At 37.5% G+C, this 13,788-nt stretch overlaps 1 protein-coding gene across 1 annotated transcript in view; it reads right to left on the reverse strand.

The window, feature by feature from the left end:
* Window positions 1-3,111: 3,111 nt before the first annotated feature.
* Window positions 3,112-13,788, reverse strand: part of ACO1 (aconitase 1) — a 51,598-nt gene continuing 40,921 nt past the window's right edge. The window contains exons 18-21 of the mRNA XM_081278819.1: window positions 13,229-13,376; window positions 9,288-9,410; window positions 6,155-6,340; window positions 3,112-5,252 (exon numbers count right to left, since the gene is read on the reverse strand). Coding sequence (XP_081134945.1) covers window positions 5,124-5,252; window positions 6,155-6,340; window positions 9,288-9,410; window positions 13,229-13,376 — 586 coding nt within the window. The 3' untranslated portion in view covers window positions 3,112-5,123. The remainder of the gene's footprint in view (window positions 5,253-6,154; window positions 6,341-9,287; window positions 9,411-13,228; window positions 13,377-13,788) is intronic.

Below are 13,788 nucleotides of genomic sequence, written 5' to 3' on the forward strand. Positions count from 1 at the left end.
GGTTAACCTGTGAAGGGCTTTCCCACACAAAGCCAGCCCACAAAACATTCTTAGAATAAGACCTTTTTGAAATGTGCAGATACCAAGGCATGGCTATAAGGATTAAGAACAATTAGGGAAACAGAACCCCACCAAAGAACAAAATAAAGTCAATCACTGACATCATGAGACTGGAGATTTATGATTTGTCTGATAATTCAAAATGACTGTTTTAAGGAAGCTTGGCAAACTTCAAGAAAACAGACAATTCAATGGGATCAGGAAGACTGTAATAAATGACTAAAATGAGAATTTTAAGATATTGCATTTTTTTTTTAGAAAATCAAATTCTAGAGATGAAAAGATGATGAATGAAAAGCACAATAGTGTCCATAGCAAGGGCAATCCAGCAGAAGGAACACCTGTGAACCTGAAGATGGGTTATTTGAAAATATATAGAAGAAAGAAAAATTAAATTAACCAAAGAGAAAACTTAACGGGATTTATGTGACAGTACCAAAAGAAATATTTAAGTTATAAGAATTCAAAAAGAATGCAGAAAACTCCAAATCTGGGGAAAGACACAAAAATATAGGTCTCCAATCAGATTCAGTCCAAACAAGAAAACACCAAGGCATTATAATTAAACTGTTAAAAGTCAAAGACAAAGAAGAGCCTGTAAAAGGGAAGCAAAGCATATATAAGGGAGTTCTGCTAAAGCTAGCAGCAGATTTTTTTCAACATATAATTGAAAGTGCTGGGGAGAAAAAGAAGGGAAAAAAATAAATAAAAACAAAATCAACCGAACCAAAAAAACCCCAAGAATATTGTACCTGGCAAAACTCTCCTTCAGACAAAAATTAAGGAAGTTCATTTAAAGAACATCAGTTCTTCTCAACAATTTCAAAAAACTGAAGAGGAAGTACTTCCAAACTCATTTTATGAGCCTAGCTAGCATTATCCTAATACCAAAGGCAGACAAGGATACTGTAAGGAAATTATGGGCAAATAAGCATATATGCAAAAAAATTTTAACAAACTAAATAGTATGTTCAGAGAACTCTTCATGTTGAAGTAGGTAGGATACATCCCTTGGTTGCCAGAATAGTTCAGCATACTCCAGTGTATATACTATATTAACAAAAGGGACAAAAGCCATAAAATCACCTCACTAGAGGTTTAAAAAACTGACAAAATTCAATATTCTTTTATGAGAAAAATTCTGAAGAAATTAGGATTGAAGTAATTTACCTCATTCAGGCCATAACTGACAAACACACAGATGACATCATACTCAATGGGGAAAAGTTGAAAGCTTTTCCTCTCAGGAAGAAGACAAAAGGTGTCAACTCTTATCATTTGTATTCAATGCAGCACTGAAAGTCATAGAGCAATTAGGTCAGAGAAATAAAAGGCATCTAAATTATAAAGAAAAAAATTGTCTGCAGATAACATGATTTTATATGTGGAAAATGCTAAAATCTCCATATTAAAAAAAATCTTATAATAAACAAATTCAGTAAAGCTGTAGGATACAAAAAAATCACCATAAAAATTAGTAGTATTTCTACAAATTAAAAATGAACTATCTATAAAAAGGAGTAAACCATTCTATATGTAACAGGTACAAAATAGTGCTTAGAAATACTTATACACCGAAAACAAACACTAATGAAAGAACTGAAGATGGTATCAAAAAATGAAAAGATATCTCGTGTTCTTTCAGTGGTACAATTAATGTTAAAACGTTCACACTAACCAAAGCAATCTACAGATTCACTACAATTCCTATCAAATTTCCAATGTTTTTCACAGAAATGAAAACAAGTCTGAAATTTATAGGCAATCAAAAAACTCCATATAGTCATTCACCTTGAACAGAGGGAATTATCTTGTCTGCCTTCAAAATACACTACAAAGCTACAGTAATCAAAATAGCATAGTACTGGCATAAAAACAGACCACTGGAAAAGAAGAGACACCCAAGAAATGAAGCCACTCATGAATGGCCAATTGATTCCTGACAAAGGAGACAGGAACACATGATGGCAAACAGACAGTTTCTTCAACAATGGTGTTGGGAAAACAGGATAGCTACATGAAAAAGAATGACATCAAACCCTTATTTCATACCACGTATAAAACTCAACTTGAGATGGATTAAAAACCTCAACATAAGACCTGACATTGTAGATCATAATAGATGAAAACACAGAGGAAAAACTCCATGACATTGGTCTAGGCAATGATTTTTTTTTTATATGACCCCAAAGCAAAAGTAACAAAATTTAAAAGAGACAAACAGGACTGCATCAAAATTAAAAAGCTTCTGCAGCCAGGCAAACAGTAAAAAGACAACCTACAGAACAAGAGTAAATATGTGCAAACCATACATTTGATAAGTGGTTAATAACCAGAATATATAAAGAATTATAACTCAATAACAAAAAACCAAGTAATTAAAAAATGAGCAAAGGACCTGAATAAGCATTTCTCAAAAGCAGCACATAAATGGTCATTGTGGAAAAGAAAAAATGCTTAACAATATTATCAGGGAACTTAAAATCAAAACTACAAGATGGCCACTCCAGACCTGTTACAATGGTCATCAACACTTACCTTTCATCAAAAAGATGAGAGGTAAGTGTTGGTGAGGATGTGGAGGAAAGGGAACATTGCACACTGTTGATAGGAATGTAAATTAGCATAGCCATTATGGGAAACTTTATGGAGACCTCAAAAAGCTATGATCACTATATGATCCAGCAATCCCATTTCTGGGAATATATCCAAAGAAAATTAATCAGTACGTTCAAGAGATATCTATGCTCCTGTGTTTACTGCAGCATTATTCACATTAGCCACAATATGGAATCAAAGTACCCATCAATGGATGAATGGAGAAAGAAAATGTGATATGTATTCATATACATACATAATGAATGCTATTCAACTTGAAAAAATAAAATCTTATAACTTGCAACAATATGGATGAACCTGGAGGACACTCTGTTAAGTTAAATAAGTCACTACAGCAAGATAGGTACCACATGATCTTTCTTATGTATGGAATCTAATGTTCAATTCAAAGAAGTAAAGAATAGAAAGGTAATTAACAAGGGTAGTCAGATGTCAAAGGATACAAAATTTCATTTGGGAGGAATAAGTTCAAAAGCTCCATTGTACAACATGGTGATCATAGTTAATATATTCTTGGAAATCACTAAGTATTCTCACTACAAAAAATATGCAAGGCAATACATAGGTTAATAAGCTCTATTTAGCCATTCTACAATGTTTATGCATTTTTAAAACTTATATATAGTAAACACATAATTTTCACTTGTCAATTAAAATTTTTTAAGATACAAAGAAAAAAATTCAAAACACATTCCACTTTAATCAATAACAGAAGCACTGGCTGGATTGGAGCCAAGGCTCAGCTCTTTAGCTCTCTGGTTCTCACGAGATAGGGAACCCCAAAGGCACAGGTGAGCAGGCCCACAGCATGAGAGAGTAAGAGGCAGCAGGCTGGCTTCCAGAGGGGGGAGAGAGAAAGAGAACAGACAGGGAGGGAATTAAAGAAATTTACACCTGATCTACAAATTTCTAAGATTTGGAAGTCCCATACATTCCAGATGTTAACTGTCAGCCATTTAGAAAATCAGCTTTGAAATCTTGGCACTTCTATATATTAGACTTGTAAATTATTATTTAGTCTCCCTGATAACTACAGTGGAACCACTAATACTTTTCCTATATTGCTAACATTATATTAAAATGTGAACTTATTACAAGATTAACTATAAGGTACCTTGTTATGAACTGAATGTTTGTGTCCTCCCAAAATTCATATGTTGAAGCCCTAACCCCAATGGTAGTGTGGAAATAGCAACTCTTAAGAAAAATAATTTAAACTTAATTAATATTAAATGAGGTCATAAGGATGGGACTGTTATCCTATATAATTAGTGTTCTTCTAAAACACCAGAAAGACAATCCTCTCCCTTTCCTTCTTCTGGTGCATATCAAGGAAAAGTCACCTTTAAGTCTTGACCTACAAGGTCAAGAGAATGCTCACCACAAACTGAAGGAGCTAGAACCTTGATTTCCCAGGTTTCAGAACTGCAAGAATATCAATTTCTGCTGATTGTCACTCAGTCTGTAGTATTTTGTTATGGCTGCCCATGCAGACTAAGCCATGCCCTGATATAGATGTAGTGATACAAATGAGCAAATAAACACTAAAGCTAATCTGCCCACTATTCTCAACATCCTTGCTACTGCTACCAGGTACTAGGCCACTCTTCCTTCATCTGCTGCTCCCAAACAGGGCAGGCAATGTAGTAGTTCCTCAACACTTCTTCTGTATCTGCACAGTCCAGAGGTATGTTTAGAAATAGGAGAACATGAAAGTCATTCAGACTTCAGGATGAAAGTGCTTTAAATATTGTAAAACTGGATTTCAAAGTCAACAAATTTTCCATGAAAATATATTTAATCTTATTCAAATCAGAAATGTTCTATGTCTCCCAATTCATCTCCAAACAAAGGTCTCCTTGACAGATAAAATGTTTCCTGGGGAAAATTTCTGAACATAATAAAGAAAAATTTCTACTGTTATGTGGATCCATCAAAAGGTACATCATCAAAAAATTCAATGTTTGACCTGACCATGAGGCATCTGGATTACTCACTCTGAAGGGGGATCACAATCACTACCATGATTTGAAGGGTGAAAAAGTTCTTACCTACCTATGCCAATTAACACTGGTATAAATTGCAAAGGAACAGAACCCTTAAGAGAAGGGTAGGAGGGAAAACAGGGTAGGAGACATCTTCCGAGAAGACTTGCTAGTGCTTAGCTGAAAATTAACAGGGAAGAGTGAAAACAAATCAATGTCACTGATTTAAAGACAGGCTGGTTCTCTTTCTGCATTACTGATATTCCCATGATTACAGCTTCCAAATTCTAGAAAAAGATTCAAAGATTAACAATAACAGAGAATGCAGAAACTTTTGGCTTTGTGCCTCCAGGAATGGCACCCAAAATGCAGTGTTTACTTGCTGTCTGCAAGGAAGTTTCTCCACTAGGGCCCCAGCTGGCTGGGATCCCATGGGGTGCAGCACCTAGTGCGGATCTTCTAAGAAACAAGGGCCTGCCTGGCCATCTTTCGTATCATGTAGTTGAGGATGCCTCCGTTGTGGAAATAAGTAAGCTCCACATCAGTGTCGAACCTCATGACAGCCTGGAAGGTCTTTCCAGTATCCAGCTATAATGAAAAAGAAGCAGAGGAGAATCGCTGAGGAAGAAGGTGAGACACCTGTCTTAGGGATTCTGTCCAGTCTCCCCTTAGTCTCCCACTTAAGGTGTGGTTCACATTCCGGTGCATTTAGGAACAGATGGTCTCTTCCCCCATCCTGGACAGTGATCAGAACCTGCATTTTGACAAGACCCTGGGAGATTGCTCTGTCCACTAAACTTTGAGAAGCACTGCACTGAAGAGTATAAATGATGGAAGTGAGAGGCAACTGAGAAGTAGAACAGCTTCTAAGGGCTGTAGCCACTAGTGACAATGGAATGGTATTTTCTAAACCTTCTTTGGGGTCTTCTTGTGGACAGAAGTGTCTCAGCATCAGAGGTTTCACTGAGGTTGTCCTTTACTACCTCTCTTCTACCACGGTGCTAAGTCACCCTGGGATGTTGGTGCGGGCACTTCACCCTTATCTAGAGAGGTAGGATTGGAACCTATGAATCATTCTATAAACAGAAATAAACAATATATCAACAGGTATTATCCTTAGTATGCTGTGAAGGCAGGTGGGAAAGGTGTCAGCAGGACTCTGAGTCTAATACAGTCCCGAGTGACTTTTATTTTTCCCTCTCAAATCCCATTCATTTCCTTCTATGGGCGTGGTGGCACATGCCTGTAATCCCATCAGCTTGGGAAGTGGAGGCAGGACGATGGCAAGTTCAAAGCCAGCCTCAGCAAAAGTGAGGCACTAAGCAACTCAGTGAGACCCTGTCTCTAAATAAAATACAAAATAGGGCTAAGGATGTAGCTTAGTGGTCGAGTGCCTGAGTTCAATACTAGGTACCTCCCAACCCCGCAAAAGAAAATTGTCTAAAAGGGCCCTTCAAAATGCATCCTAGTGTAGAGTAGGTCCGGCTTACCTTAACCTGGACTTTCATTTGTGGTTTGAGGTTCTCTGGAATGACAATAGTGTATCGTTCCCGTCCTGTGAGTCCCAGGGTGTCTGCATTCTCACCAGGGAGATATTCAAGGGGGATCACCCCCATTCCAACCAAGTTACTGCGGTGAATGCGCTCATAACTCTCAGCTAAAACAGCTTTGATTCCCTGATGAACAAAGAGAATGAGTTGGACACAGTCCCAATTTCTTTTTTTTTAGGCATACAGAAACTTTTCAAAACGCTTAAGTCAAACTGTTCTCACAGCTAAATTCTCTCTAAATACTTGATAATATTTCACTTAAAATATCCTAACATTAATTAGAAATATAGTAGCAAGTCTTACCAGATTACCTATAGTGTAAGCACTGACATGAATTCTCTCATTCCACCCTCCACCAAATGGGGCACAGCAGATGCTACCATTCTGCCCCTTTACCAGGTATTCAGTGTTGGGATCTGGTATTTGAACCTATGTGGTCTGACTCTGCACTTAGCCACTCTGAGATCCAGGATCTCTTAGCAAACTTCCATTATATCCAGAACTCATACCATGAATCAACATAAAGAAAATTCATTCTCTGAATTTTTCTATTATTATACGTTTATCAGCAAACATAGAAGGTTTAACCAAAAAAGAAACTTTCTGAATATATTATGAAATAAATGATTACTACTTGTATACTTCCTGTTTCAAGGATGAAACTGATTGACTACACTCTTGATATTAAGCTTCCTATAAAGGACATTTTTTTGATAAAGTGTAATTGGTCGTACGTATATAGCAATAGTCAATAAAACAGGGTACCTGACTACCTAGAATTCTCCATTAATTATTAATAGTTGATGCTAATTATTGAGGTACTCTAAAAGGTACCTTGGTATTTAGAGCACACCTTTGAGACACCACAGACTAAGTGACAATCAGCAGAAATTGATATTCTTACAGTTCTGAATCCTGGGAAGTCAAGGTTCTAGCTCCTTCAGTTTGTGGTGAGCACTCTCTTGACCTTGTACGTCAAGGCTTACAGGTGAATTTTCCTTGATATGCACCAGAAGAAGGAGAGGGAGAGTATTGTCTTTCTGTTGTAATTGTATAGGATAACAGTCTCATCCTTAAGACTTCAATTTAATATTAATTAAGTTTAAACATTTTCTTAAGAGTTGCTATTTCCATACTACCACGGGGGATTAGGGCTTCAATCAAATATATCATACTTAGGGAGTTTATTAAAAATTTTTATTATAAAAAATTAAATATTCTTGAATATTTAACCAGGTCTACTGAATCAGAATGTCTTGTGTATGGTGGGAGGAACCAGTGACTTTTATGTGGTGGAGAACCATGGCCATAGAACAGCAGTTCTCCATTTGATTTCTTCCCCATTCGTGAAAAATCCAGGGGGAATCTTAATAATCTGATATAGTCAGAAGCATGATTCAGAAATCTCCATTTAATTTTTTTTCTCCAAAAACAGTGGTTCTCAAACTTTGCTGTATATCAGTCTCCAGGGAAGACTTTCTAGTGTCCAGGACTTTGTCCTTACCAATTAAACTAGAATCTCTGGGGATGAAATGTAAGACCAGGTTTTTTTTTTCTTTTTTTTAATATTTTCTTTAGTTGTTGAAGGATCTTCATTTTATTCATTTATTTATATGTGGTGCTGAGAATTAAACTCAGGGCCCCACGCGTTCGTTAGGCAAGAGCTCTACTACTGAGCCACACACAACCCCAGTCCCTGTTTTTTTTTTAAAAAAAAAAAAAAGGTTACAGATGTCTCCAATTTGAGAATCACTACCACAGAGGAAGGGAAGATTCTTTGGGGCAGTAGTTATTTTGTAGAGATTTTTGTACATTTGTATTTATTCTGGGGAAGAGGAAAACCTTCTAAATACAAGGAGTCATGTCCCTAGCTCTGTGTAAATGGCTGTGCAACAGGCACAGAGTTGGCAGCCATATGAGTGGCCCAGTTCGGACAGCGAGGACTCAGAGAAGTAGAGACTTTGGTGTCCCTTTGATGCTTTTATTATCTTTTTATCCCTCTTCCCCACTTGTCTTCACTGCCCAGTTCTCATTTCTGCCATCAGCTCTCAACTCCCTCCCTAAAGTCTTTTTCTTTTTATAAAATTTATCTGGTTCATTTTAGCAGTTTCCAGCAAAGTCAGGCCTCTGACCTATTACCAACTAATCAGAAAACATTATTTTTTTCCCCTTAGAGCAAAATGATCAATAAAATAATAGGTGTGATGTTGGAAGACATTTGCAGAGGCCAGGCTAGCTAGAGGGCTGCTAGGCAGCCAGAGCTTTTTATTGTACTGTAGATATTGACTTGTATTTCCCAAGTGCATTGATTTTCTTGAGCTATAAATTATTTATATTAAGGTGAGCTAAGACATCTTTACTTTATCCTTAGGATTAAAGCCAGCAACACGGTTTTCCCCTGATTTCAGATCAAGAAAATACTCAAGAGGGAAAAGCTCTCTGCTTGGCCCACCCTATGGGGACACCTCAAACAGGGTGAATCCTGAATCTGCAGAAGGCTCTAGAGAGCTCTTCTCTCACTGAGATGAGAAGCAGACTTTCATAGGCAGTGAAAAAAAACTTTAAAATGTACACACTCCTAGTTTTTCCGAGACCTGGAGCCTGTTCTTGTCAAACCAACTTCTGAAAAAGCCCAGGTTCCTTAACATTTCCCTTCTGTAAACCTTACAATATCTGTGGCTTATTCCTTACATTCATCTGGGACAGTGGCCTTAAATAGATTTTGGGTCCCCAAGCTCTGAGAATGTTATGAAAACCATAAAACTTTTCCCTAAAAAAATACAATCTGGATATAATGTTGGAGACTTAACAAACCTCCTCCCATTGATCTGTAGACAATGAATGTCTGACTTAAGGAAACCAGTTCAACTTTGTAATATTACTTTTCACTGAGCAAAATAAATCTAGATACACCAAAAGCAGAAGGTAAATAACCATTACATGTTTTCAGAGCTTACTCTTCCATGCCATCTTGGAAAGCAAAGCAACAGAATTTATGCTTAGGCACCTTTCCAGCTTCTCTTCCAGTTTGGAGGGGCAGCTACTTCCTTGAATGACTCTGCTTTATACTCACCAGCAGGAAAGGGCCCTTGGCAGCCCAGTCTCGGGAGCTACCTGAGCCATACTCTTTGCCAGCCAGAACAATTAGGGGAAGGCCTGCTTGTTGATACCGCTGGGCAGCATCAAATACATCAAGCTGAAAGAGAGAAAAGGAAAGTTTTACAAATGCAAAAGAGGCAAAAAGCATGGTTATAGGCCTAGTAAGCCCTGGAGTCACAGGATCAGAGGGGTCTGTGAGAGCCAGGTCATAAAGCCAGTGCAGAACTCAAACAACTGGCTGTGTGGACTATAGCCCCCAATGAACTCAACCTATTTATATCAAACTGAATTTTATATTTTTGACTTAAATGCCTACATGTTGTCCAGTTTTCTAAAAGAAAAAAAAAAAATTCAAATCCTAGGGCATGGGGTGGGGGGGGGGAGAAAACTAGATCAGATTTTCTTCCCCTTTTTCCATTGACTAAACTATCTAAAAACTCAAAAACCAGAGAATACCACCTATGCCTCAGTTTTGACTCAGTATCAGACCCAGAATTAATTAGTTATGAAGGGGAGAAAACAGTAGGTAACAGGCTCTATAAATCACATAAAATGCCAATTTTTGTTATTTTCTACTTGTAGGCCATGGGTAGAGATAGCATAAATATGGATGAAAGCATGAATTTTATAAAGATCAGGGAAGGATTAGCTACATTCATACATGAGAAATATCTTAAACAGATTGGTTTCTCACAGCAATCTGAATATTCTGCTAAGATGAGACTTCACCAAGACATTTGGTATTACTATTGGTAACCAAGTAATGAAACAATTATTTTTCCTAGCTATGTAAGTCAGAAAATAAAATCCCTTAAAATGGAATGTATATCATTTCAAAGGAGCTCAAGACAAGCATTTAAAACTCTGAATAGGCTTTCCACAAATTAACTTGGTGGACTGATAAGAGTTAATTTTAAATCTGGGAAGATCCTATGTATCTTCAGCTGAAGAGAACTCATGAACATAAAACCTGTTACAAAAGCACTAAATGCCTTCTTCTGTTTGGTCAGGATCCTTTCAGAGACCAGGAAGAAACAACCTACTATTTTCAGAGATATTAGTTTTGCATATTAAGAATGTGTTTTAAGAAGTGTCTGTTTAAAAAGTGCTTTGGAAACTAGAGAAAATGGGCAGGGAGATAGCTCAGTACTATAGAACTTGCCTAGCATGCATGAGGATTAGGGTTCAAACCTATCACTACATTTAAAAAACAGAAACCAAAAACAAATCCCCAAAAAACACCTATAGCAAAACTGAGGATTCCATGGCAAAGCAGTTTGTGTTACCCAAGAGCAGAGGGATTATGCAGGTCCGGAATTTGGGTACCCTGATGCTCCATCTTCCATGTACTCTCCCTTCTCGTCTAAACAAGAAATATGCCATTTCTTCTGTTACTGTGCTGTCTCTGCTTACTTTTTAAACTGCTAGTTCTTGTTTCTCCATCTGTCATCAGTTCCCTACTTTGCTCAAGAGGATTTAGCTCTCTTTACCACTGCCCTTGCCAATACACAACCTCTCACTATAGTTATGCCATAAATTTTGATAAGCAAATATTTGTTGTGTACATTATTATGATTATACAAATTCTGTTTGCAGCTGAGCCATGTAATGTACTATGATTTCTTCTTGGCAATTTTGACAACATTTCTACTGCAATTAGTCATTTTCCTTTTTTGGTGTGCTCAACCTGTGTCTATACTCCTACCCATTAACTAATCCTTAAACACTCAGCACAAACCATCTTTAATATATTGAAATATATTAGGCAATCTATCATTTTAAAAGTCATGGTGGCACCACTCCTGGAGCCCTTGGTCTGTACTAATCTGGACTGACTGCTCTGGATGCTCAGTGCATTCCTGTGACAGATAAGCTTCTTTCCCCACCATCCTTTTTCTTGGATCTTGCATTCCCCCCCCCCCCCTCACATTTTGGTGGAACACATTCACCAGGCAGCTTCCAGAGAGAAGGACTGAGGGATATCTTTTAAGCTTTTGGATCTCTGAATATGTTATTGCCCTCAATGCATTTGGCTGGCAACAATCATTTTCCTCCATCTAAGCTTCCAGTATTGCTATTTAGCAGCCTAGAGCAATTCTGATCCCATCATTGCATGTAAGCTGTTTTTCCCTTTCCAGAAGTTTCTAGACTTTTCCTTATCTCCATTTTCTTGATTTCACAATGATGTGAATTAGAGTGGGTCTCTGTAAAGCACTGGTTAGGTATTCAGTGAATTTTTCAATCTGGATCCTCAGATACTTTAGTTGGGGAAAGTTCTTTATTGTGTTATTACACTGATAATTTCCTTCTTATCTTGTTTGTTTTCTTTTTAGTACCTATACTTAGTCAAATGTTGGGCCTCCAGAGTTCAGTTCTTAATTTTCTTCCATCTTCTAATTTTCTCTTTGTCATTCTGTTCTATATTCCAAGAGACTTTCTAAATTAATTATCTTTTCCTCTGAATTTTTTGAGTGACTATTTTGTTTTCAATTCATTTCTCTGAAGAGGTGATTCTTTTTCTTAAAGTTTTCTATCTTTTGCAAAGTCTCTGTCCCCCTACAGCACCCTTCTTTGTATAGGTTGGTTTTTCAAGTTCAAATCTTGGTTCAAATGTCTGCTCTTCCCTGATTATATGTCCTTATTTGAAATGAGGCACTAAGCATCTGACTAGAAGTCAGTCCTACATCATGACAGAGTTACTATGACAAATTTTATTGTCCCTGCTCCCATCTTTCCCCTTAGTCTCTTGGGTATTCCATCATTTGTATCTACCTTTTCCATGTGATAGTTTATGATCCCTGCCACTCATTAAACAAGCATCTGCTGGGCTTGTCCTGGTGAGGACCCAATTATCTCAAAACAAAGCACCTGCCTGACAAAAATATAGTCAGTTGTGAGTATAGAAGCATGTGGGGAAGTCAAGGGCACTGACTTTAGAGCCAATCCTTGGGTTTTAATCTCTAATTTTTTTTTTCACTGCAACCTTAGAGAGTTATTTGACCTCTCTATGCTCAGGTTTTCAACTTAAGTACAGATAATTATTACATCTGCCTTAAGGGGTGGTGAGAGCTAAATAAGTCCATATATGGAAAGGCTTATAAGAATACCTGTAATAGAGCAAGTTCTGTAGAAATCTTGGCTGCTATTATTTTTAAATAAGTTGGCAAGGTTATTTCTCAAGCAGGCTAAACAGTTTACAAGCAGTTTCTCAGCATTCCCTAGGAAGGGGAGTGACACTGAGGACCTACATCCTGTGGCAGACACTATGCCAGGTTTTACACATCATTCCATTTCATTTTAAGCCTCAAAGTCATATGAAATAGGTATGATTTCTATTTCACAGGTAAGAAAAGAGAAACTCAGTGAAGGAAACCACCCACCAAAGGATCCACATCTCATATGAGGTGGTGCAGGACTTAAGCCCAGCTTCACATGGTTCAAGGTACAGGTTTCCCAGCTGCTCACAGGACCCACATTGTAACATAAGCCTAGCTGGAATATACCAACTTTAAATGGCTCCCCTGAGAACTCAGGCCTATAAGGGCCTCTGTATTCCTTGTTCTAGTAGATATAGTGCATTAAATGCTAATAAGTCATACCGTAACCCTTCTTGAGAAAAATATTCTCTAACCTGAAATTTTCCCAATATATAATTGGATGAAATTTCACTCAAACTTTCAACTCCCTGGAAGTAAGACTTCGTTAAACCACAGTGCAGAATCTCTTAGGTAAAAATTTCTATTAGTGATGAACTCCACACATATGGGCACATGGAAAGAGGAACTGTAGGAAGCCAGAGGTAGAATAGAGTTGGAAAACAAAAATGAAACCTAAAGGAAAGTCACTGTAAATAACCAGCTTCCAAGAGCCCAAAAAACACAGGTTTCTGAAGGAAGCAGAAGAGAGGATACTCACAGTTTCTCCAGAAGGAAGATGTATAGTCTGCGGTGCCTGCTTGTTCAAAAATTTGTTTAACAAGCGAATGTTGGCAAAGGTTCCCCGTGCCATGATGGCATCATTCCCTCGGCGGGAGCCATAGGAGTTGAAGTCTCGAGGAGTTAGGCTAATAATGCAAGCAGAATAGGAGCAAGTTTAGTGAAGTTAGCCAAGATTAAACTTAGCTTACACCAGAAAAGAAAAATACCATAAACCTGCCATTTCTCTAAGTCTACTAAGGTGTTCTCCAAGGCAGAAGAGCTGTTGTTATAGCTTCAACTAGGGACAGAGTGACAAGTCAGGTGGAGAAGGGCAGGAATCAATATTCACCTTGGGTCAACTCAGTGCATTTTATATTTGGATAGAAAAATCAGGAGGAATTCTAAAAAGAGTATTTATTACTCAGTTGGGTAGCTTATAAAATTTCACATAACATAAAACAGCTAACTTAAAATTAAGAAAATAGAAATAAGAGAATAATCAGCGTAGATCAGTCTGATGGAGTCAAAGATGGGAGACAACAAAATACATTCCACAAA

The sequence above is a fragment of the Spermophilus citellus genome (genome assembly GCF_964194105.1).
Source record: "Spermophilus citellus genome assembly, chromosome: 2".
NCBI lineage: Eukaryota > Metazoa > Chordata > Mammalia > Rodentia > Sciuridae > Spermophilus > Spermophilus citellus.